Below are 24,940 nucleotides of genomic sequence, written 5' to 3' on the forward strand. Positions count from 1 at the left end.
CTGGATATTGGTGCTTTTACCCCCAGACCGATTGACCTTTAATGTTTGATATCGATAGTCGGTACCTATATAAAGAAAGCAATGAACCTTTGGCGTCATACGATTAGAACGGGACGGGCCTAAATATGATACTGGACGATGATTTATGCTCGCAAGCCCTGGTATTTTGACAGAGATAAAGCCGTAGTATCGTGTTTAGGTCGTGCACTCATTATCAGTTTCTGGAAAACCCGGTGAAAATAACTAGATCAAATACTCGTTCATACTGATGTTACTGTATACTATAGTTACGTAAATGAAAAGTGAGCGTATTCATAAAGTTATTTCGTGTCTAATCGGAGTCATAAATTCGCGCGATGTCGTATGCTCAAGACAGAAGGTCGGCGGAACGGATAAGATGGAAAAGTCGACCGCTTCACAGGAAGCTTATCCTCGTCGGCGACCGAGGCGTCGGTAAAACACAAATATTTCGTAATTTCGTCGTCGACGCGCCGTCGAAGAACCGCAGCCAACCGTCGCCGAAAACCGAATCACACGTTAGATCGTTCAGGACTGTTTTGGGGGAACAAGACAAACTAGTAGAGGTATGATATACATGTTATAACGCTGAAATACAAACGAAATACAAACGAATACTCAGATAACTTTGCAGAAATACATTATCCAATTGATTTATTATTGCAATCGCAAACATGCTGTTGACGAGGGGCCGTCCATAAAAAATATCCACGCTGTAGGGGAGGGGGTTTAGATTTTTTTGACTTTTGTGGGCAAGGGGGAGGGGTTCCTCTGATTGGGTGTCCATCTTGAAAGGGACATCGTTCACTAGTTAGGGACATCTTTTGTGGTTAAAAGTATAGGTAAAATCACCTATGACTAGTTACCAGAACTTTACAAGTTATAATTATAATACCGGGTTAATAAGGGAATAAATGTAAATAAGTTAATAAAAGTTAAAATTTTTCATGTTGCATCAAATCTTGTGTGAAACTTAAGACCCACTGTCCGTCGGACAACAGGGGAGGGGTTCAAGATGATATATATTTTATGAGGGGGTCAGATTTTCCATACTTTTGTGTGGACACGTCTTTCATGGACAGCCCCTTAACTATTTCGATCTTATTTAAAAGGTTCGTTTATTTGACATGCTGAACAGTGAACCGCATTCGACTGGTAACCAGTATTACCGAGGGGCCGACGGTGTGTTGTTGGTATTCAGCGAAAACTGCGTCAACAGCATGAACAATCTACTGAACGTCTGGATTCGTCTTGTAAAAGCCAGATCGGATGAACCTTACCCGGCTATGTTTCTTGTGAAAGTTTCAAAAGAATTGAACGAAGATCCAAAGATTTGGGCATTGTAATATTTTCTCTTTCCTTCAATACCCAAAATTTTAAATGCGAACTTTTCATTTCGAAAATCATCCGTCTTTAAATGAAAATTTAACTGACTTAAGAATATATATTGGATCATGTAATTAAATGAACAGTATATATACAGTCGTATAGAATTTCCACAAGCGCGCAGCCACCAAGCGGAATAAAATAAAGTTACATCTTATCTTTAAATGCAAAGTGGGATTCGATAAAATGATGTACAATTTTAGCTAAAACGACAAAACCCGCTTAATTCGGATCGGCTTAATTCGAATCGATTTTGGTCTAATCCGGATATTAATCTATTAAACAAGAAAATGAATTTTAATCCAGATTAATATCCTGTAAATCGGGTGAATTTTGTTGGTCCCCAATGATACGAATTAAGCGGATTATACTATAGCGTATTTCATGCTCGCGTTTTCTATATGTTTTTCAGAGCTCAGCGCAGACGGGCGCCGGAATGCGTCACTCGGTCTCAATTCGACTCATTCGCCAGAGGTCTACGCGAACACGTCAGACTCGAAGGCCAATTTGAAATAGCCCCGGGAGTATTCGCCCGATCGAGCGTCGACGAAATGTTTCAAAAGATCGTTCCCGTTCTGATCGCCAGCAATCACGCGGATTCCTCCTTATCGATGTCGCAATCAATAAGGAACAGCCAAGAAGAAAGACAATATTTGCGCGGGTGCGGTCACTGTTTCGGTGCTTGAAGTGCACTTTTTAAAACGGATATAAAAGTGAAATGATTCATATGTATTCACTTTATCTGAATGTTTCCCGCTTTTCCCTTTTAAGATAAAGACAACTTTTTTGTAACACGAAGGTCCTTGTAATTCTATTAGTTGACAATGATCGTGTGGAACTCGGATAAAACGATTCATCCGTAATGAAAAATACAGTGCAACCTCTTTAATACGAATCGTGTGGGCAAAAGTGAAATTGTCGCATTTAACTGGTGTCATTAAACTTGTATTATCCTAAGCATTATTGATATGAATATATTGTCTGGGACATGTTGGAAATCATCGTAACAAACGGAGGTTCGTCATAAACCGAATCGTATTGACGAGGTTCAATTGTACATAGAATTTCCTTCCTCCCTCTGCAGGGACTCGAACCTGATGGCATCGCTACACTCAGCCACGGCACGAACCCCTGCATCAGTAGACCGGGTGCGCAGGTACATGCGCAGCTTTCCGAACGAAAACTGGCGGCACCAATCAGATTGCTCGTTGTATAATCGTTGAGGCAAATTTCAAGGATGAACTATAAATGGGAAAACCCGGGCTAAAATAAAACGGGATTTCTGATTGGCTAAAAATCACATCATCTGAACTGCGCATGTATCTGCGCACACGGTCGATTATGGCAGGGTTTCGTGCCGTGGCAATCTCGATGCCATCAGGTTCGAATCCCTGCCGGGGGAGGATGAGAATTTCGTACCAAGTACAAGTACAGTCAACCCCCGATATACCGTCCTCCAATATACCACCACCCCCGCCTACTGCCAGGCTTCCTCAATGTACATCTCTATACAAATATATAGTAAAACACCCCCGATAAACCGCCATACTATCTATACCGCCAAAATTGCTCTACACCGATATGGGCGGTATATCGGGGTTTAACTCTGTAAGATAATCAAATTGTTTTTACACTGCCATCAATTACATCTATGACGAAAAGATTTTCTTGTCCGTGAAGTTCTATCTAACAATGTTCCACTGTAATTTTCACTAACTAGAAAGGTTGGTTTAAGCCCTGTTCAAAATGTTGGTTCAAAGATGACTTATATACACAATTCACGTCCGGAGAGGACTGGTTGTGATGGATGTATGCTTCGGATGTGGCGCTGACAATTTTCGCTTTGCGAGAAACGCTTGTTACAATACGGACAACCGTACGGCTTGACCCCGGTGTGCGTCCGAATGTGTTTTATCATATTCATCCGCGGGGCGTGACGCGGGCAATACGGGCACTTGATCACCAACACCGGATCGCCGAGTGATAAATCATCCGCCATACGACCTACAGGTGGCGCCATAGTTGAATTTGCCAACGGCGGAGGCTTCTTTACTTTCGGCGGTTTCGTAACTGCAAAAGAATAACGTTGGGAAAAGATTTTAGAAGTTTTGAAAAAACTACGTATTCAACAGGAGAAATCATAGCATAATTCTTTGGATTACATGATTCAAATATGACAAAACGGGGGCGGATCCAAGGGGAGGGTGCAGGGGTGCCTGCCCCCGCCTAAAAATGTCAAGTTGACCAGAAACTTTTACAGCAAAACGAAATAAAATACATCAAACTGATACCTAAACAAATTTGAATTAATAAGATTTTAATTTTCTCTATATTTCCAAAAATGAGTTTATTTGTGCCCTTTTTCAATTATATGATATGTCCTATTTGCGTGTGCAAACCTTCCTGAATTAGACCCTAGATCCGCGCCAGAAACTTAAGGAGGTAGGCTATAGTGTGTGCACAGTCACCAGACGGGCGAAGAACGAACTAGATTATTCCCAAAAAGAATAACATACGAAACAAAGTTATTTCATTTTATAGGTAAAGGGATGAAGATTTATTTTTCATTATAAGATAACAGTAAAATACAAAGGCCGCATAAAGGAATTCTATCTTACAACGATCGATAACGACAGTTCTTTTAGAAACGCATTTCAAGATTTACGTAAAGCGGATATAGAAGGTGGATATTGTTTGTTCATTTAACCCCTGTTGTCGGTGCACGTTGTCGTTCGGTCGATGATATCCTGTTGATCATCTCTACAATTTCTGGATCGACGACCAGCTCGCTGGCGGGTGGGATCATTTGGCGGGGGTGATGGGAACGAATGTGACGTTGACAATTTTCGCTTCGAGAAAACTGCGTAAAACAGTGCGGGCATCCGTACGGTTTGAAGCCCGTGTGCGTCAATATATGCTTCTTGAAATTATACCCGGACAATACGATGTTTCTACGACAGAAAGGGCACACGCGAACTTTGGTCCTGTTGTCTTCAACGCCTAAAAATATCAAAATACACAAATGAGTACAACTATATTGATCGCCCGCCGAAACCACGTGACAATGCATGACACGGAAAACAGGGGAATCTCGTCACAGACCGGAAGTTTAATCCGTGGAAGTAGAAGATTTGACCATGAACTCCATTTTTTAGAGTCCGTGATTTGACTAATTTCATAGCAGATGTTATGACCAGATTATTTGTTCCCCTGAATTTGCTGTTATTAAACGAGATTCCACTGTTCCGTATATAGGGCACGAATAACTTGAACCATACCGGGGACTACATGCAGGTCTGCAGTAGAACTGTCACGTCAGCTATGCTGAGCTCTCCTGACGGGGGCACACGGTGTCCTACGTGCACGGCCCGAATGTGACGTTGACAACTTTCAGGCCGCGAGAAAAATGTCTGGCAGTACGGACACTTGTACGGTTTTGATCCGGTGTGGGTCAGTACATGACGTTTGAAGTTTGAAGCAGACGAACTGACGACTTTATGACAAAACGGACACGATTTTCTATAGGGATTTTCGCCGCCTGCAAAACCTACAAAACACGAAGTGAAAAACGATAACTCATGTATATACGGATAATATCTTCATCTTTATTCGATTATGATTTGTCTAGAACGAAAGCATATATTTACACGTGAATTACGTATGTTTACAACGGTAAATGCAATACTTCAGATGATAAAGCCAACAGTTAAACAGATGCAGTTGACTCTAGTTTATAATTATGTTATCTGTAATAAAATTGATATCGAAAGTATGAAAGGATACATGATCTAAAAAAACAATTCATCTGCTATCATTAGATAACGCTGAAACAACTTCAACAATATATGTATGCGTAAACTATTCTTTAAAAAAAAATTTTATTTCACTTTTTACACGAAATGATCAATAAGTATTTTTCGGTAGTGAAGTCCTAATCGTTTCTAAGTCGCTAAGTAAGTATCCATTCCGCACGAGGTCGTGATTAGAGATCGGAGGATGACAACTATTTCGGAGAGAACGACATTATATTCATTCGGTTTGAAGACGGCACTGGTTGACCGGGGTGTATAGCGAGGATATGGCGTCGACAGTGTTCACCGCGCGAAAACAGCAATTGACAGTACGGACAACTGAACGGACGCGCCCCCGTGTGTGTTAACATGTGTCGCCGGAAATTCGAGGCGTACTTCGATATTTCTTTCGCGCAGTAAGGACATCGGTAGGTTGCCTTATCTGCAAAACACGAGAGAAATTTTAAAGAGATATAGTTTCGCATATTCCAGTTATTACAATCCTGTATTACGGGTAGACAAACGAAGCGGTTTCGAATGATTGTGCATTTACTGCCGGGTGCGGTTTGTGCCTGTGAAAGTGGTTCGGTCTTCAAATCAATGAAAGTGGTTCGGTCTTCAAATCAAAGCTTTACAATCGTCGAGTAAGCAGGGGAGCTATATCTCGTACATAGTATTGTATAATTATATTGTTGTAGCCTACAACCGTCATTTGAGTCGATGAAATCATTAACATACAGAAATGTCGTGGATGTATATAGCACTGTTAAAAACTACATGTATCTTTTCCGTCGCATCTTTCTACATGTTTCTTCATGTTGCTATGGTCAGAGTACGTTTTATTACATTTCGGGCATTGGTACGGTTTAATTCCTAAATGCACCCGCAGATGGCGCCGATAATTGCCGACATAATTAGGCTGGAAAGTCTTCCCGCAGAAGTGACACGAGTAGACTTCCGTCGTTTTTGCCGACAACAGCCGGATCACTTCTGAAACGACAACAAACGGAAAGCGATTTAACAAATTTGCTAAGGAATTCACAAAACGAAAAACAAATATCTCCTTCATTTCGCTGCTGGGGAAATAGCGGTAACGCCGAATTCGATGAACTGCACTGAACGAGCTTCTTCAGATTTCAAACGAAAGATCAAAATAAAAGCGGAAACTCAAAAAGATAAGCTAAAAACTATGATTTATTTGTGACCATTGAATAAATACATACATACATACATACAAACATACATACAAACAACATTTGAAATAATCTCTTCGCAAAATCCGAGATCTGTTCAAAAAGAACCGAAATGCATCGTGCGCATATGTCGTCGCAAATTGCTTTTGTCAGAAAAACACTTCTGACAAACCGGGCACTGGAAGGGTCGTTCACCGCTATGAGAACGAATGTGAATAGTAAGAGAGTGCGTGGATGGAAGATACCGGCCGCATTGGTGGCATTGATGGCGAAGTTCAGCGCTGCTGATTTCTGCAGATCTAGCCGATGTATCTCTGATACGGCGCTCTAGATAAGTACCAACTTGGCCTGAAAGGACACAAGCGCATAAGAAAACCTATATTAATGATGGTTAACTTATTGAAATAGGGTCGCTAATTCTTTAGTTAAAAGGGTTAATGGAGTGAAATAATGTCTAGATGGAGGAGGTAAGAATAAGCAGATGTCACAGACATCGACGGGTTCCCACAAACACACAGCCATCTTGTCAAATAAGTTCTTAACACGACACAATACATGAAGGGTCTACAATGAAATGTCTTAATTCACGAAATGTCACAGACATCGATGGGTTCCCACAAACGCACAGCCATCTTGTCAAATAAGTTCTTAACACGACACAATACATGAAGGGTCTACAATGAAATGTTTTAATTCACGAAATGTCACAGACATCGATGGGTTCCCACAAACGCACAGCTATCTTGTCAAATAAGTTCTTAACACGACACAATACATGAAGGGTCTACAATGAAATGTCTTAATTCACGAATCGAGGCGCGAGTATTAAAATTTCACGTGAAGTATAACGTGTCCTTGCAGATGGTGTTTACGAGAGAACGCTTTTCCGCAAATCGGGCAGACGAACGGTTTGATGCCGGTATGCAATTTCTCGTGCGTGCGAAGGTTTCCGGAACACGAGAAATGTTTATGGCAAATTTCGCAAACGTGAGCTTGACGAGCAGACGGCGACGAACCGCGAGGTCGTAACGGATTTTGCTCTACACGCCTGGTTAAATTCCACGCTAGCGAACTAATTGGGTACACGCCACCAATGTCTGAAAAATATCAACAGGAATGTCCTTTTAGTTTCATGGATGGAAAAATTTTCGTTTTTTTGTTCAATTGCAAAACGTCGATATCGTAATCTTCTTCTATTTTGATCATGGTGCCATCACAAAAAAAACTTTCCTCCGTTTTTAAGTAAAAAATAAACTGAAACTGAAAGACTTAATTCTATATGATAACTCGACCATTTATTGAAAATATCTTCTTTTTACATAATATTTGCAGATACATTATTTCACAGATACCGGTACTCCATTTACAAACGATTAACAGTTCAAATCGATTAACATGAGTTTACAATAAGACTTTTTCTGGTCTCCTGAAGTTCGTAGCAAAGATGATCCACATTAGAATACTAATTTCTTTACTATCTATAGCCTTCTCTATACCTAAAACATTTTCTTTTGCTAAGAAATTCAAGTAAAAGTTAACATAGCATAAAAACTAACCTAAATAAAAAAAAAATAGAATAACACGCTGGTTACCACCAGTCGTGGCAGTGGCGGGCGTCAAACAGCCTTTTTCAAATAAAATACGATCAGTAACAGTTTTCAGGAGATTTCACCCTTTACCTTTCAAATAAAGCAAAAATCACGGTTAAGTCCTCAAGTTAAAAAATTCTTATTTCAATAGTAATCAGTTTTTCTCAGAATAAAACTGCAGCCTAACAAATATTTGTATATATACATTTCAAGAGAACAGTTGAGAGGCAACTCATGTTTTTTTGTAGAGGGGGGGGGGGAGTGAGGGGAGGGAGTCTTGAAAAAAGTTCAAGCTACAAAAAAGAAATGCGTATATTTTTTTCTCGTTACCCGTGTAATTTCTAGAAGCGTTGTATTTGTTTGTGTATATTGTGGAACGAGTTCATATGATTCTCCAAGTGGTGTTTACGCGAAAACGAACGGCCGCATTCGCCGCAGCCGAACGGTTTGATGCCGGCGTGCAGGTTCTCGTGCGCTTTCCGATTGAACAACGTCGAAAACGTTTTATCGCACATGCTGCACGCGTAACGCGGCTTTACGCCGGCCACTCGCGTCGTCGATGGATTTGTACGGTCGGTCGGTCGCGGGTATTCAGAAAGTTGCCATTCGAGCCGGTATTCTGAAAGTACAAACGATGAAAGTGCCATCACAACATCACTCACTCAAACACATATAATAACATATCGCGTGTATCTCTAGCGAGGATTTAAATCTTTTTCTCTGTTTTAAAAGAAAGAAAAAACAACATCAGCCAAATGCGAACAACGCTAGCGGCGCCGCCTACTAACAAAAATTGGCTATGTCAATATGTACAAGAATAGAATGGTCGACCGATCTACGCGCTTTCCGTTCCCGGCATTACGTGAATAGTTGTTAGACTTCGTCACAGGAGATCAGTCCGAAAAATTGCTCGTGAAAGAAGCTGTCACGCGTAAAAGCAATAATCAGGTCGCGCTAAGATCCAATCCGATTGTCTGCGATTCAGACTTAAGAACGCTGATGTCACGTCGCGAGGTTGTTGTTGGATCTTTGCTGCACTCACGACGCTTAAAGTCATGTGATGCATACATCGCTGTTCATCGGCGGTTGTAAGTACACTCACGTCACGTAAGATCTGATCGTCTTAAGATATAGAACATGTCCAAACAGCTTAAGTCTGGTTAAGTAAGATCTTATGCGTGCCGTGTTAGGCATGTAAACGTTCGGAATCTAGGAAAAAACCATAGAAAATCTTTCTCAAGGTCGACTGACGGACAATTTATGCACGAGTCTTTGGTGACGATACAAACTACTGGACTGAACGAAGAACCTTGAACAGAGGGCGCAGTAATACGGTTTAACACCGGTATGGGTGTTCTCATGTTTACGACAGTCAGCAGCCGAGCCGGACAATTTCCCGCATACGTAACAACGATGCCCCGTTTCATCGTTGCTGTTCCAAAGGGACCTCAACTCGGCGCCGCCTGAAAAAAGCCGGAAAAAATTTCATCAGTTTTTCAATCGGTGGCAAGACAAATAACGCTAACAGGGATTCGGGGTTTTTTCATGCGGGGCAAGACGGGGTCAGTTTCAAGGTCGGTCGGTCGGACGCGAGTCTGGTCAGCTAGTTCAGTCCTATTGTTTAGTAGTCGTCAGGGCGTGAACATCGACGTCAGGATGTTTGTTACGGACGTGACGATACAAGTTACTGCTCTGCGAGAATCTCATCAGGCAGAAATCGCAACTGAACGGCCGCGCGCCTAGATGAGTGAGTTCGTGTTTGAGACAGTGATCCTTGCGTCGCGACGGTCGATCGCAAAACCGACAGTGAAATGTGTTATCTGGCTGTCGAAACAGAGTTTTGCCATTCAGAATTGTTCGAAGCGCGACCCCTGAAAATAGGCAAAAACAAACTTCGATCAATTCACTGAAAAGCTTAGTCATTGTTCGTACAATCAATTAATGTAAATTTTTTCCCCCTAATTTTTGGTGGGAAGGAGAGGGGGCAACCGCTGTAAAGTTCTTAAAGTAACAATTGAAGTATTATCATTAATATCACGCAACACATTCAACCGAACAATCGGGAATTCGATGGCAGGATTTTCGCCCCAAAGATGACGTTACAATAACACGCATACGAGTACAACAATGAGATTAATCGGACCACGCGACAAAACGCGCGATAATCCGGCGAACGAATAAATCCGATTAACGCCGATAAACGTCGCTCATTTCCAGTCGAGACGATAAACCGAACGATCGGTTAATTTCAACGATTATGCGATAGGCGCATGTGTCTCTTTAAACTGCTGTATCTGATATACCATCGTTTGCACAATACGCAGGTATACGTGTGAGTCGGAGCCGTGTGCACTTGCTCGTGTTGAAGACAGTTCGTTCGGCGTGTAGACGTCGCGCCGCAGTTGTAACGACAGTGATACAGGCCGTCCGCGCCGATTACCAACGGGAATCGCGGCCCTTCTGAAAATAACCATTAGAAAATTGATCAGTCCGAGCGAATCCATATATATATTTATATACATATTTAGATGCTATATATTCATATTCAGATCAAGTGATGAAAATTTTCGCACTCGAAAATGATTATTCATCCAGTCCATAACAAATAACATTCAGTCTTCAAACCATCGAACCATATTTACAGCATATACGAACGACTCGTATAGATCATTCTCGAAGTTGAAAATTAGACAATGAGGAGGTTCCGTCGCCTGGTAGGAACCACTCCAGTACATATAACCCATACCTTTGGCTCTATATCGGTAGAAACCCTTTTCCTCGCGGGCATCGTTTCAGTTTATGAATAAGTTTCATGTGGCGGTAAAAATTTCCCGAATGGTTGAACGATCGGTCGCACATTTTACAAGTGAATGGTTTGAATCCGGAATTTATATACATATTTAGGGGGTACAACTGAGACTATGTTCGCGGTCCGATGAAATAGCGCCGTCAATAGCCGTATTTCGTGTTCATAATCGTATGAAGCTTGAACACCTGGCCGTTCGTGTCCCACTGTTTATTATACCCGCGTAGACACAACCGGCAAACATACGGCACGACCTTCCTACTGACGATTCGACGAGACTTGCAGTAGTTCGGTTTACCGCAAGAACTGCACGTTTCCTCCGTGTGCGGCGTCTTATCATCCGACCGAGCGACGACCGATCTGCCTGAAAAACGTGAAAACACCGAGAATGAGATGAAGCGATAAGAGATATACGGATGAATGTTGCGACACCACCACCGCGTATCGAACATCATCGCGCTACTGAAAACATTTCGGTAAGTTTCCTCGAGAGTCTTTTAAAGAGTCCTCCGGAAAGTCATCCGATAAAAACAACTATGGTTATACGTGTTACCGGATGAACTTGAAGAATAGTTCCGTCATCGAGTAGGTGGCGTTCTGGTTTTCGCGGAAACAGCGCATTGTTTCGGACAACACCTGAGTAGTGTCATAATTAAACCGATTTATTCCCGTCGCTGCACGTTTGTAGATGCTGTGTCAGACCGATCTATTGCCAATTGGATGGTGAGAAATCAACAAAGTACAACCGTGGATCCGATATTCGATCGGTTACTCGAGGAAATACAGCCGGTCGCTGATATCGAGAGCTATATAAGGACTATGTTTAGTTGCGGGTGACGATTTGTGACGGTTTTATCGAAAACCTCAAACGAAAATCATACGATAAACCTCCTCTGAATCGACATTATCAATGGCGACCGAATGTACAGAACGTAGGTGGCGCCGGTAACTGGAGCTTTGCGTGAAAGTGTTGCCGCAGATTTTGCACTTGTACGGACGATCTCCGACGTGTATGCGTTCGTGGATTTTACGATACGAATTGCTTTGACACAGTTGACCGCAGAACCGACACTGTTTCGTCCGGGGTTCGCTACCTGAAAAATACGTGAGCAAATCAAAGATATATCATCATCCCACTATCTTAAGAGAATATTTAAATCTGATTGATCGAATTGATTGATCACCGGTTCTCCAGCAGTAACAGTCACGAAAAAATCCTCAGCAGTCTCGAGTGTTCTCCTGAAAGCATCCGATTAATGAGGATTATGATTATGATTTGTTCCGCGACATAATTCTTCCTCAGGTCCTCGGCCGGCCACCGATCTGATTTAACTCCTTCGAATTGACAATCAACGATGACCGAATGTACGGAACATAGGTGGCGCCTGTAACTATAACTTCGAGTGAACGTGTTTCCGCGGGTTTTACACGTGAACTATTCAACTAGGGGTTCACAACTGGAAGAGGCGAAAAACGAGTCAGTTCTCATCTTACTTTTCCTGCTAGAAAGTATCAGTGGAAAATATCAGTCAGGCATTCGAAAGCACATCTTTAAAAAGCAACCCATTCACTTTATAGCAATCAAAATGGTAAAACCAAATATCATCTGAACTAAGATTCTGTCATAAGCAACGGCGTATCTGTTTAAAAAAAAATAGATTTCATTCGTAATCATCCCCTATTCGGACAAAATTTGATGAAATCTTCAGAAAAATTCATACCTAGAAAAACATCGCACCAGCATCGCTTAGAAAAATAGAAAATTGAACAAAATATTAAAATAAATGCCTGTTGATAACAGCACAACTTCCCAATCAAAAAATATTGCTTCTTTCCTACAATACGCACATTTTTATTTACAAGAATAAATCCATCAACATTTACACGGATCACTTTCTGGAGTTCAACTATTTTTCCGATCATGACCTTGGCCCTTGTTTCGTCTGATCTTTGCCGCACGATTTATTTTGAAGGAACACGTAAACTTCTTCGCCGTCGATCGTCTTCGCCGCCATCGAGTGCAACACGCGTAGATGGCGCCGGTAGTTACCGCACTGGTTGAACGTTTGACCGCAGACATGGCAGCCGTACGGTTTAATACCGAGGTGTATGCGTTCGTGTACGATGCGATTGTATCGGTTTCCGTGCGGTTTTCCGCAGTACGCGCATCGATGCATCGGATTCGCGTCCGCGACGCTTGCCTGGCCGTCGTCTTCGCTCGCCGGGTTTCTCGTCGGTTTATACGCGGCGCTATTCGGGCGGCTCCAATCTGTTGACGTCGCTGAAAATATTCAGACGAAAAACACATCACCGGAATATCTAATAGATGAGTTAGATCCAAGGGTGCATTGGGGCTATTTTTGTGGGACATATTGCAAAGTCTCAGAAAGCGCCTAAAACGATGTAAGTTAAGCCTAACAGGTCGCGCTATGACGCGCTAAGATCCGATCCTATAGTCTGCTATTTGGTTCTTAAGAACACTACTGAGGTCGATTCGGCCAAGACTCATTTATTGGATCTTAGCTACACTTAACAATTGACCACGATCATTGAACCGAGTGTTTAAATCATGTGATGCATACATCGCCGTTCATTGGCTACGAACTTACGATCGGTCGTAAGTGCACTCAGGTCACATAAAATCCATTTCGATCCGAAAGAAATGATAGAATCCGATAGAATATGTCCGATCGGCTTACGACTGGTCTACGATCAAGTACACCGCAAAAATCGGAGACTGGTCGCTGATTTCCTACGTTGACCGACCAGAGTTTGGGCTTTTCTCGATGTTTTCGGTAAAAAAAGCGATCACTTAAACTGCTTCATCATATACATAGACCCGGTCGCAGCTGCACTCATATACATAGACCCAGTCGCAGCTGCACTCATATACATAGACCCGGTCGCAGCTGCACTCATATACATAGACCCGGTCGCAGCTGCACTCATATACATAGACCCAGTCGCAGCTGCACTCATATACATAGACCCGGTCGCAGCTGCACTCATATACGTAGACCCAGTCGCAGCTGCACTCATATACGTAGGCCCAGTCGCAGCTGCACTCATATACATAGACCCAGTCGCAGCTGCACTCATATACTACGAGAATTTATCAAATGTTTCACTCGATGAAGCAATAAACCTCTACGGAGTCGACTGTTTTCGGTTCCGCCGCGTGAACGTTGCGTAAATGACGTCTATAGTTTCCCGATTGATTGAACGTTTTTTGACAAAGCCGACAACGAAACGGTTTATCTCCCGAGTGGACTCGTTCGTGGATTATACGATGCGCGTTACTGACGTTCCGTTTACCGCAAAAACGACACGGGAACTGAGCAGCAGCGGCGTCGGCGGCGGCGTCGCCTTCTGACGCGATCCACGCGTCCGCCAACCGGTCGACTAACGAGCGTCCTGAAAATATGCCAAAAATACCGGTATGAGAGAGAAGAACATTCGAATGATCTGCAATCCCTGTAACGTACTTTCCTGCTGGCATCGTTTGATCATAAATTGTTAAGTCATAAATCATCCTTTTGAGTCGAATCGTAAAGAAGGGCTATATATATAGAACAAATCGATCTCCTAATTCAACGACTCAATCGGTAGAAACCCGTCGCTTCCCTGGCATCGCTTCAGTTTATGAACGAGTCTCATGTGTCGGTAAAAATTTCCCGATTTGTTGAACGACCGTGCGCACATTTGACACTTATACGGTTTATATCCGGAGTGTATGCGCTCGTGTATGATACGATGCGACTTGCTCGGGTTCGATTTGCCGCAAAATCGGCAACTATGCGCGCCGCCGGCGCCCTCTTCGGTCGACGTGTTGACTACCAGCGCGCGATAATAATCGGACAGTTGGCAGTCTGAAAAAAACAGCAAAAAGAGAAACGCATGAAGTCGCGATTTCGAAGGGCATAAAAAACATCGGTAATTCAAGTGTTTCAAGAGCTGTTTTTTCATGACTACAAACTACGTCGTTTATCGATCAAAATAGACTAAATTAACGCAGAAATTTAGAAACAACAATTACATTTTTTTTATTCATAATGAATCAATAAATAACATTTTTTTTATTCATAATGAATCAATAAATAAAACACATACTCTATAACTGGAAAAATTATTTTCGTAAATTGTTATCTTATGACCCTCACGTTGTATTCGAACACATTTCAAAAATCAAAAATAATCAACGATCATGAGTCTCAAGAAAATTAATACCTTGTTTCTCATTTCTACTGAGCTTTAAAAAGTTGACACGGTCGACTGCATTTCTACCCTGTACATTACCGTTTCGAAATCATGATCAAGGTAACCGTATCAGACCCAGCAGTTATAGAAATGAACCGATTACAAATTTTCATTGCAGTTTACGAAATGACCCGACCCATAATGAGAAACAAGGTATCATTTTTTGAAGCCTGAATTACAATATTTATAATTCATAATCATAGCACTGGCTGATAGAATAGACAACTTCGTCTAAAAAATTGTATCAACATTGAATGAACTAAACAGCGTTTTTAACGATCCAGATATAACAATCTATACATTGGATATAAAACCAGTAAGCCCATTTTATTGATTACACATTGAATACAAAGAAATATCGATATGAAGAACAGCTATTCTCCTGGAGGTTCTGTCGACTCACTGGTCAAATTGATTGAGAAAACATTCCTACGACGAAATATTCATCGAGTCAAGATCTACATTGGTAGAAACCCGTCGCTTCCCGGGCATCGTTTCAGTTTATGAACTTGCTCCATGTGACGATTGAAATTTCCCGATCTGTTGAACGATCTGCCGCATATTTGACACCGAAACGGTTTATACCCGGAGTGAATTCGCTCGTGGACCTCTCGATTCCAGTTGCTCGTGCTCGATTTGCCGCAAAACCGACACGGGAAATGTTTGAATCGTCGCTTAACGAACGCTCGTCCTGAAAATATGCGAAAAATATCGAAATGAGAGAATTATCAAAAGCCTCCTAACGATTCGCATATATATATACAGAGGATTCCACAGTCTATTAGGAAGCCCGTTGAGGACTCCACGGTCTATCCAGTAGTCCATTTAGGACTCCGCAGTCTATCCAGTAGTCCATTTAGGACTCGATCTGGTAGCCCGTTCAGTTTCGGCAAAATAATAAAATTTCCGTTTGCTCCTATTTTACAATAGATAAATATCGCCTAGTCAGGTATCGCATCTTTTTCGTTTTCCGCCTTATCTGGTAAAATTTTGACTTCATTTTCACCGATTCAGCGCCTAACCCTGTAAACCATAACAGCTCTTCACCTACAATACTGTAATATACTATACTGTCGATATTCTATCTTCCTTGGTGATTCATATTAGGCCCTATGCCCGCTGCTACTGCACGCTCATGACCTTAATTGGCCATAGTTTTTAACGCAAGAGCATCGTGAATGAGTGAACCCGAAACGGAGGAAAATGCTGTGGAATTAAGAGAAGTCTATTGAAGAACTGGTTGCGGTATTTCAAACTGGTCGCGGCTGTAAGTAAACTCATATCGAAAAGGTTCCAGATAGCAAAATTGCAGACTTGACTGCTTATGATCAGATCAAGGTCGTTGCTTTATTTCGAGGTCTATATTGGTAGAAATCCCTCGACGCCGCGGCACCGTTTCAGTTTATGAATCAGTTTCATGTGACGATGAAAGTTTTCCGATCTGTTGAACGATTTTCCGCAAATTTGACATCGAAATGGTTTGATTCCGGTGTGGATTCGCTCGTGGACCGTTCGATGCCAGTTACTGGCTTTCAACACGCCGCAGTACCGACACGGGTAACGACGTCGTTCAGTGGCGACGGCGGCGACCGCTTGGAACGGCTCCGCGAAAAACAATTGTCCTGAAAATATGCGAAAAATATCTGCATGAGTCGAAAAATCATAAGAGCCTAAATACGATCCACATACACGTGGTCGATAATTCGAGGTAGTTCATGAATTTGTTCCCTTATTTGAGGCTTATTTATGAGAAACCTATTTAGAAAACTTTTTTTTCCATTTTTTCCATGAAGTTACGGTAAGTAAAAACTTTGAAACTTGGGTCAGTATAAACTGTTAATCGTCCACTGTGGGTTAACTCGGTAGAAACCCCTTTAGGTCGACAGCCGCACTCCAATTTGTTTCACGAGGCAGTTTAAATTTCCAAATCGCTAGAATGATCGTTGCATATTTTACATCTGTATGGTTGATTTTGGGGACATGTACGGTGTGACTGGCTTTCATTACGTTAATCGAACTATCGGTCGACTGCGTGAAGGTTACTGCTGCCCGGGCAGTGAACGGGACCGAAAACCTGGTAGTCTAGAAAAACCCAGCAAAATGACACACGTGTTGTCCGAATTCAAGGGTATAATTCCTGTCAGAGACGTGGTTAGTTTTTCCTCATGATAATAACCAAAATAACTAACAAAACTTGTTCGATTTAAGAAAAAGAAATTTTTTATTTTGAATATAGTATATTCTTATAAGTACATACAAGCATCAGACATTGGTTAATGGGGCACTGGCACACGAGCTATCCCAAAAATTAGGCAAATAACAAATCTAGAGAAACTCTAAACTTGAAAGTTTTATGTGGCAGTTTTCGTACACCATGTATAGAATTTGAGAAATTATTGTGACATTTTAATTAAGTTTGAGAAGAAAGACAGCTTTGACATCATACCGTATACTGACACCTGGTGGATTATTGTGGAATTCCCTTGCCGCACTGCCAGTACCCCAGTGTAGGCTTAGTCTGTTCCGACTATGATAACATAACAGTAAACATATATCATATGTGTTTAATGGAAATAAATATCTATTGCTCGCCGCAACTAACTAAACTGTCCAACAGATTATTAGGACATTTATAACTGAATAAAGCGTTACATATTTCCATAAGGAAAAGAATACAGTTGAACTTTAAAAGCCTCTTAACTTCAACTAGTCAAGGACACGAAAACCTAATTAACCCAGATCAAGTGATGAAAATCTTCGCACTCGAAAATGATTATTCATCCAGTCCATAACGAATAACATTCCAGCTTCAAACCATCGAACCATATTTACAGCATATACGACTCTTATAGATCATTCTCGAAGTTGAAAATTAGACAATGAGGAGGTTCCGTCGCCTGGTAGGAACCACTCCAGTACATATAACCCATACCTTTGGCTCTATATCGGTAGAAACCCTTTTCCTCCCGGGCATCGTTTCAGTTTATGAATCAGTTTCATGTGGCGGTAAAAATTTCCCGAATGGTTGAACGATCGGTCGCACATTTTACAAGTGAACGGTTTGAATCCGGAATGCACGCGCTCGTGTATGATGCGTTTCGAATGACTACCGTTCCATTTACCGCAGTATCGACAATTGTGAGAGTTATCGCCGTGCGGCGGGACAGACGACGACGACGACGACGGAGGGTAGTCTGAAAAAACAGCAAGAAAACGCATGTAGTCGTGTGATTCAAGACGGATTTCTATTCAGAGCGTGTTCGATCGCCGGTTGTTTCACATCGATAAACACCACTAAAAGTCAATTAACATAACTCATTTATTAAATTAATTCAGAAACCGTTAACTTTCAGTTTTCCTTAAAAGATCGCTTTGCGTATAAGGTAAAAGCGTCTAACTTCTCGTTAGGGATAAATGAACTAATTTACATATACCGAGCGATGAAACTCAGTGCTTAAAATAATCACTTCTGATGATCGATGATAATACACTCGTCCTCGATGTCAATAGAGAATTTTCGGCATAAAATTGATGAAACAAGATGATCGTAGCAAGGGATTCTAATGACTTTCAGTTTGTTTGGCATTTGGAAACGATATTTCTGCAGCAATTCAACAAGCCTGAATTACACGCGGTCCATAAAACTGTTCGTAAAAATCGAGAACAATATCGCGAGGTTCTCATTCGTCGTACGGGCGACCCGGTTTATATCGGTAGAAACCCTTCGCTGCCCGGGCATCGCTTCAGTTTATGAATCAGTTTCATGTGGCGATAATAATTGTCGGATCTGTTGAACGATTTATTACACATATTACACTGAAACGGTTTGTATCCGGAATGTATTCGCTCGTGTACGATACGCCGCGACTTGTTCTTGATCCATTTGCCGCAGTATCGACAATTGTGAGGGTTACCACTACTAGCCGGCCACTGATAATCAGACAGATGGTAGTCTAAAAAACAGCAAAAAAAACACATGTACTCGCGATTCAAGAAACAGATCGGTCTAAACCGCAGTTTAGGTCATCTCCACTAGTGTGGCGCTAGTGTTAAATACATTACTATTAGGGACGCCTGAACTGCGGTTGCTGCTATTTTTTTTCGAAAGGTTTAATTGGCTGTTTTTTCATATTGGACACCATTTTATCATAAAATCGGGGAAAAAAAATTAATTAAGAAAACTCATCAATTAGGAAAAAGATACTTTCTTTTAATATTCAATAATGTTCACCTTGAATTAAATTACACAATGCACAATAATGAGTCAATATAAACAACACTTTATATAATATATATATTTTCTTTCAGTTCCAAACCGGATTTTCAAATGCGATCAACCAGTGATTAAAACCCAAATCAAAATTGCGCGTGACTAAATTACGTGACTAATAATCACTTGTCGCGATAATTACGATATTTACAATCATTTTATCTTTTCGCTCAAACGGAGAAAACGCTGTGAAATCATCGTTCAAATAATCAATTACAATAGACTAAGCCTTATAAGGTACCAGTCAAAACACTCAAAACGATGATTTCAACTAAAATCTATTATCAACTCGTAAATGCTCGAATATTAAAACTCTTGATTAGATCGAATATGTACTCAGTTTACCCCACCTATACCACCGGTCAATGATTAAACACGAATTCTATTCTGAGTAAACAACTCATCTACTCGTCTATCGATTTCCAGAATAACTGTTTGCTAAACGGCAGCTGAACCGAGCAAAGGCATAATGCTATATAATTCATTCTGTTCAGTCTGATCAGTCATTGTCGAGGCAATTTGTCACTTCTGATCTAAATCGTACGGTATATAATTCCAATATAGGATCGTCGGAAAATTCTTCGCCCAGCTGCTTGAAAAATTGTTGTTGAAGTTAACCATCAGAGGCTGCAGTTGCTAAAAATTTGGTTAGAGTTAACCAGTGGATAGTTGACTTGACATAATAACGATGAACCTTTAATTGTTACTATGGTATTAATCCGCTGGTTATCTTTGACCAACTTTTAAGCAATTGCCGCCCCTGATCAATTCGATTGCAACCACACAATTCTATTTGTAGATAACTGGCTGACAAATACCATAGTAACAACTGGCCCCTGCTGACATGCTCATCCAACTCTAGGAGTTTACTACTATTCCATATGAAAAACTGAACAGCAGGAATTCTGCGCGATCATTTGAAAATAAAAACTTTCAGCATGATTGTGGCTTCAATAATGATCCGTCGATTGATAATGATCGGCCGATTGATCCATGTGAACGTTACGTTTATGACGATACAGATTGTTCGATTGACTGAACTGTCGATGGCAGACGTCGCATTCGTACGGACGGAGACCGAGGTGAACGCGTTCGTGTTTCAGACGATCGGCGTCCGACCGACTGACTTTGCCGCAATATTGACACACGTACTCTTTCGATATGCGAAAAGTCGGGAACCGCGCCACGAGGGGAACATCCGCCGCGCCGACCGACGAGCCTGAAAAAATCAATGTACGTACGATGAGCAAAATACTTTAAAATCGGTCGGCAATATTTCATTTTTTATCAGTTTTCAGGCTCCAGTTCGACGCATGCATAATTCGTATCGAGAATATATTATCAATTTAGTTGTTCATCGTCGTAGTTCATTTTTCGATGTCCAACTGTTTTGATTATTGGTCCCTCGAGGCGTTTAGAGCACCGCTACGTTACATAATAAGTGGTCATTGAGCTGTGCTTACGAACGAACGAAGGAGAAAATCTTAATTTGCGCACGTTCTCGAGAACTCCACAATAAAATTGTGTAAAGTATTCTAAAGAATTAAACGATGAAATCAATCGAAAACGTTCGTTTCTGACGAGGATTCAGTCGAATGCGAGTTGTTGGGTTTTATTACGAAAGGGAAAATAAAATCGAAAATCTGCGTTGTTACTGGTTTATTTCATCGAATTGATTAAACCGACCGCGCGTTTTTCTCTAATTCACGTTATTTCGACATGTTCGCTCGTGTCGCGACAAATTGCTTTTGACGTTGAACGTTTTTCGACAGAATCGACACGCGTACGGCCGTACGCCCAAGTGGATATTCATATGATTGTTTAGACCATTCGAATGTCGGAATCGTCGGCCGCAAACCTCACAACCAAACTTGCGTTCCATCGAATAAATCGGATTCGGACCGACAAAGTCACCTCGCACCGTCAGATCACCCGACGTACCGATCATCAAACTGTGTCCTACAACAAACAAGGGGTAAACGATGAATGAATATCTGAATCATTAATCGTCAAGTTTCGCACGAGCATTCTGATTCATTCAGGGGATCTAAGCCGCTTTCAGTATTGAATGAGATGTCTTCCGAGATGTGAACGCGCGCTTCGATTTTTTCTAATATCTTATTTCTCCTTCGATTCCATGCAATACGAACATGAACCATAACATTATTCCCAGCCTTTAAAAGATCAACTATTTAATGATCAACTACCGAACTAAAGTAGCAATCTGTTTAAGTACATCAAAAAATTGATGTACAGCCACAGTAATAGATACAAATAAACTAAGGTTTTTTTTAGGTGTCACTGGTCCGACTGATTTCTAAAATGTCCTTTGCGGTGACGTTGCATTGCACTGGATTGATTGAACGATTTCTCGCAGATATCGCATCGATGCGGACGAACGCCGAGGTGTATATTCACGTGATTGCGCAATCCGGACGACGTCTGAAATCGTTTGCCGCACATTTCGCAGCCGAACTTCCGCGCCATCGAATACATCGGATTCGGAATCATGCCGTACGACGTCGAGTCTCCCGCGCTGCTTGGCGACCATCTCGTTCCTGCAACAAGCCAAAGTGAACAACCTATTAGACGTTAAATCAAAACTGCGAAGGACATCACATCTTTTTCCTGCTGAACACGCTGTTAAAACCAAAAGTATTTCAACATCAAAGTTTAAGAATTTTGCACCAGGTTTTATCGTCCACTATCAATGCTGAGTGAAAAGTGGGTTCAAGCCCAACTGGCTGCTTACAGTGTGCGGGCAACACTTCAAAGGCCCTGGTCCCGTGCGAGGTTAAATGAATGATCCAATTGGGTTAGGGTTAGTCTTGGGAAACCAAGATCCAAGCGACGTAAAGCCAAAAACAAACAAATTAGAGTCCGCAGATGAACTAGTTTTTTCATCATATCAAAAGCAATCACGATCGCGAAGAATTAATTGTACTCGACTGAATGCCGCCGTCGATTTTATTTGTCCTTAAAATGCCGCCTACGATGACATCGCATGTTGCTGGCCTGCGCAAACGCCATCCCACAAACATCGCACTTATACGGACGCAATCCGAGATGTATATTCATGTGATTGCGCAATCCCGATTTGTCGCGAAATCGTTTGCCGCAAATTTCGCAGCCAGCCTTCCGTTCCATCGAATACAGCGGATTAGGACAGATAGCGTACGTCGAGTCTCCATCTCCGCTCGCCGTAAATCCAATTTCTGTAACGAGCCAAAGTGAACAACCAATTAGATGAAACATCAAAACTGAAAAGGCCATCACATCTTTTCTCCATCGCGTATTGTGCAAGTTTTTTTTCATGTCATAGTTTAAGAAAGAAAAACCCGCAGTTGCAAAAACTATCGTAATCGCGATCGCTTAATTACCAGTCGTATAATTAAGTTCGATGTTGTTATTGATTAGATTTATCCTTAAAATGTCGTCGCCGATGACAACGCATGTTGCCCGATTCTGTAAACGTCATCTGACAAATATCGCACTGATACGGCCGTAAGCCGAGGTGTATGTTCATGTGATTGCGCAATTTTGTTCGGTCGGGAAATCGCTTGCCGCACATTTCGCAGCCGAACTTGCGTTCCATAGAATATATCGGATTAGGACTCGTGTCATACGGCGAATCCCCGGCCCTCCCTGACGGTCCTCCAATTCCTGTAACAAGTCAAAGTGAAAGATGTCAAATCTAGTGCACACGATAGTAACAAGAAAAACATCGAAACAAGAATTAGATCTTGCCCACGCACGCATATGTTTCTTTAGTTACCATGACATCGCGCACAGCAATTCATGTTTCACAACACCAGGCAGTTACAAGGCCGGCGAGAAGTTTCTGTTTCATATTTATACCATGCAGTATGCAATAGGCATCAGATCACAGTTAAAATGACTCCCGACATTTCCCCTTGAAGAAAGAGCTATTCGCGACAATAGGCTTCGGTCTCCGATGATTTCATGTATACTCAATACGCAACAAGACTGCCATAAATTACGAAGTCAAAATTTTTTTTGTGAACTCATAAACGTGTTATTTTATGTTGAACTCACCAGCAGAACTAGGAGTTTTATACAATACCGGTATATATGTTTTTTTAAAATGTATCTATATTGTAATATTTACAAAAGGACAAATGAAATTTCTCACGGAGATTGAAACGGCACCGATTTAAAATGTCCTTTACGATGACGTTTCATCGCGCTCGATTGACTGAACGTTTTTTGGCAAATGTCACATATATAAGGACGCAATCCGAGATGTATATTCATGTGGTTGTTTAACCCATTCGAATGGCGGAATCGTCGGCCGCAAACCTCACAACCAAACTTGCGTTCCATCGAATAAATCGGATTAGGACCGACAAGGCCCTCTTGCGCGGTCGAATCGCCCAACGTACCGATCATCAAACCGTATCCTACAACAACAAGGGGTAAACGATGAATATCTGAATTAATAATCGTCAAGTTTCGCACGAGCATTCCGATTCATTCAGGGGGATCTAAGCTGCTTTCAGTATTGAACGATATTCCGGAGATATGAGTGCGCACTTCATTTTTTTCATGCAGCTCATTTCACAAACTTCCTTTCCGTAGAAAAAAAATACGAACAATCTATCTATCTCACGGAGGTTCTCACTGGACTAACGCGAACTTAAAATGTCCTTTGCGGTGGCGCAACATCGCGCTCGATTGACTGAACGACTTTTTACAAATGTCGCATACATGCGGCCGCAATCCGAGGTGTATATTCATGTGATTGCGCAATCCACATTTGTCGCGGAACCGCTTGCCGCACATTTCGCAGCCAAACTTGCGTTCCATCGAATATATCGGATTCGGATTGGGAATTATTCCGTACTGCGAGTCTCCCTCACTGCTCGCCGATCCTCCATTTCCTGTAACAAGCCAAAGTGAACAACCTGTTAGATCATCAACGTTGAACAAAAGGCAATTAGAAAGATATCTCGTCCCCGTGTTCTCTCCATACTTAAGCTTTGCTAACTCCATAATGACAAAAGACTAAGACATAATTAACCGAGATTGATTATTAATATTAAACGCAAACTTGGTACATTTAATTTACACAGATGTATATTTAAAGCAGAACGAATGAAGTGTCTCGTATAGATCGTCAACTGGTTCGACGAACAGACATAAATGTTCCACGCGGCTAGTTGATGAGCCCCGCAAAAATGTACCATATGTCATAAACATGGGCAACAAACTGATCCGCATGTAGTGTAAAATTGAGAATAACAAATTCTGCCACCATATATCTGCGCCTAAGAATAGATCTGGTTCGGTCAGATACGATTATGCGAATCTCAGTTCGTAAGCCAGCAGAATAAACAACTATCCAAGCCAGGCAGGCATCTTTAAGCCTAGCGCACATCGACACTGCGATTGGAGACAACTAGTTGCAAGGCAGTTTTCGGCGCATGAGAGGAACTGGCTGGATACGATCAGTTCCTTGGATGTGTCGATGTGAGCGAGCTTACGATTGGTAAGCGTCGATCTATCTCCAGTTCCAGCCAGTTGCCCATGTTCTACTTTTGAGCAACTGGTTGTACTCAATCGCAGTCATATCCGTCGATGTGCGCGCTCTGGATCTCGACGATCGACAC

At 41.7% G+C, this 24,940-nt stretch overlaps 5 protein-coding genes across 5 annotated transcripts in view; 1 reads left to right on the top strand and 4 right to left on the bottom strand.

Moving 5' to 3' along the window:
• LOC141909098 (uncharacterized) lies at window positions 1–3,675 on the top strand. Its single transcript, XM_074799468.1, has 3 exons — window positions 1–584; window positions 1,131–1,360; window positions 1,817–3,675. Exons 1-3 carry the CDS (start codon window positions 357–359, stop codon window positions 2,088–2,090), a joined length of 732 nt encoding a protein of 243 aa, XP_074655569.1. The 5' UTR covers window positions 1–356; the 3' UTR covers window positions 2,091–3,675.
• On the bottom strand, window positions 3,170–5,744 carry LOC141909228 (zinc finger protein 711-like). The gene is made up of 5 exons (XM_074799615.1): window positions 5,720–5,744; window positions 5,503–5,637; window positions 4,764–4,951; window positions 4,338–4,404; window positions 3,170–3,474 (listed from the first exon to the last, which is right to left on the bottom strand). The coding sequence occupies exons 1-5, from the start codon at window positions 5,742–5,744 to the stop codon at window positions 3,170–3,172; spliced, it is 720 nt and encodes a 239-aa protein (XP_074655716.1).
• LOC141909229 (vascular endothelial zinc finger 1-like) lies at window positions 5,681–10,213 on the bottom strand. Its single transcript, XM_074799616.1, has 4 exons — window positions 8,327–10,213; window positions 7,261–7,485; window positions 6,497–6,679; window positions 5,681–6,068 (listed from the first exon to the last, which is right to left on the bottom strand). Exons 1-4 carry the CDS (start codon window positions 8,622–8,624, stop codon window positions 5,962–5,964), a joined length of 813 nt encoding a protein of 270 aa, XP_074655717.1. The 5' UTR covers window positions 8,625–10,213; the 3' UTR covers window positions 5,681–5,961.
• The window catches only part of LOC141909230 (uncharacterized), a 24,383-nt gene continuing 8,656 nt past the window's right edge, over window positions 9,214–24,940 (bottom strand). The window contains exons 5-18 of the mRNA XM_074799617.1: window positions 20,263–20,529; window positions 18,748–18,993; window positions 17,997–18,234; window positions 17,494–17,567; window positions 16,460–16,662; window positions 15,559–15,642; window positions 14,404–14,524; window positions 13,922–14,197; window positions 12,705–13,064; window positions 11,665–11,877; window positions 11,030–11,147; window positions 10,281–10,437; window positions 9,645–9,801; window positions 9,214–9,440 (exon numbers count right to left, since the gene is read on the bottom strand). Coding sequence (XP_074655718.1) covers window positions 9,214–9,440; window positions 9,645–9,801; window positions 10,281–10,437; window positions 11,030–11,147; window positions 11,665–11,877; window positions 12,705–13,064; window positions 13,922–14,197; window positions 14,404–14,524; window positions 15,559–15,642; window positions 16,460–16,662; window positions 17,494–17,567; window positions 17,997–18,234; window positions 18,748–18,993; window positions 20,263–20,529 — 2,741 coding nt within the window. The remainder of the gene's footprint in view (window positions 9,441–9,644; window positions 9,802–10,280; window positions 10,438–11,029; window positions 11,148–11,664; window positions 11,878–12,704; window positions 13,065–13,921; window positions 14,198–14,403; window positions 14,525–15,558; window positions 15,643–16,459; window positions 16,663–17,493; window positions 17,568–17,996; window positions 18,235–18,747; window positions 18,994–20,262; window positions 20,530–24,940) is intronic.
• LOC141908388 (uncharacterized) lies at window positions 23,449–24,379 on the bottom strand. Its single transcript, XM_074798425.1, has 3 exons — window positions 23,958–24,379; window positions 23,839–23,899; window positions 23,449–23,731 (listed from the first exon to the last, which is right to left on the bottom strand). The coding sequence occupies exons 1-3, from the start codon at window positions 24,321–24,323 to the stop codon at window positions 23,460–23,462; spliced, it is 699 nt and encodes a 232-aa protein (XP_074654526.1). The 5' UTR covers window positions 24,324–24,379; the 3' UTR covers window positions 23,449–23,459.

The sequence above is a fragment of the Tubulanus polymorphus genome, chromosome 7 (genome assembly GCF_964204645.1).
Source record: "Tubulanus polymorphus chromosome 7, tnTubPoly1.2, whole genome shotgun sequence".
In the NCBI taxonomy this organism is placed as follows: Eukaryota; Metazoa; Nemertea; class Palaeonemertea; order Tubulaniformes; family Tubulanidae; genus Tubulanus; species Tubulanus polymorphus.

Coding starts and splice junctions, on each gene's coding strand:
- LOC141909098 (XM_074799468.1), top strand. CDS start 357: ATGTCGTATGCTCAAGACAGAAGGTCGGCGGAACGGATAAGATGGAAA. Junction 585..1,130: donor AACAAGACAAACTAGTAGAG/GTATGATATACA, acceptor CTTATTTAAAAG/GTTCGTTTATTTGACATGCT. Junction 1,361..1,816: donor GATCCAAAGATTTGGGCATT/GTAATATTTTCT, acceptor TATGTTTTTCAG/AGCTCAGCGCAGACGGGCGC.
- LOC141909228 (XM_074799615.1), bottom strand. CDS start 5,744: ATGCACAATCATTCGAAACCGCTTC. Junction 4,405..4,763: donor GTCACATTCGGGCCGTGCAC/GTAGGACACCGT, acceptor TGATATTTTTAG/GCGTTGAAGACAACAGGACC. Junction 3,475..4,337: donor AGAAACATCGTATTGTCCGG/GTATAATTTCAA, acceptor ATTCTTTTGCAG/TTACGAAACCGCCGAAAGTA.
- LOC141909229 (XM_074799616.1), bottom strand. CDS start 8,624: ATGGCACTTTCATCGTTTGTACTTTCAGAATACCGGCTCGAATGGCAA. Junction 7,486..8,326: donor TATACACAAACAAATACAAC/GCTTCTAGAAAT, acceptor GATATTTTTCAG/ACATTGGTGGCGTGTACCCA. Junction 6,069..6,496: donor TATGCGCACGATGCATTTCG/GTTCTTTTTGAA, acceptor GGGTGCATTTAG/GAATTAAACCGTACCAATGC.
- LOC141908388 (XM_074798425.1), bottom strand. CDS start 24,323: ATGGAGTTAGCAAAGCTTAAGTATGGAGAGAACACGGGGACGAGATAT. Junction 23,900..23,957: donor GACATTTTAAGTTCGCGTTA/GTCCAGTGAGAA, acceptor TTCTACGGAAAG/GAAGTTTGTGAAATGAGCTG. Junction 23,732..23,838: donor ACTCATATCTCCGGAATATC/GTTCAATACTGA, acceptor TTGTTGTTGTAG/GATACGGTTTGATGATCGGT.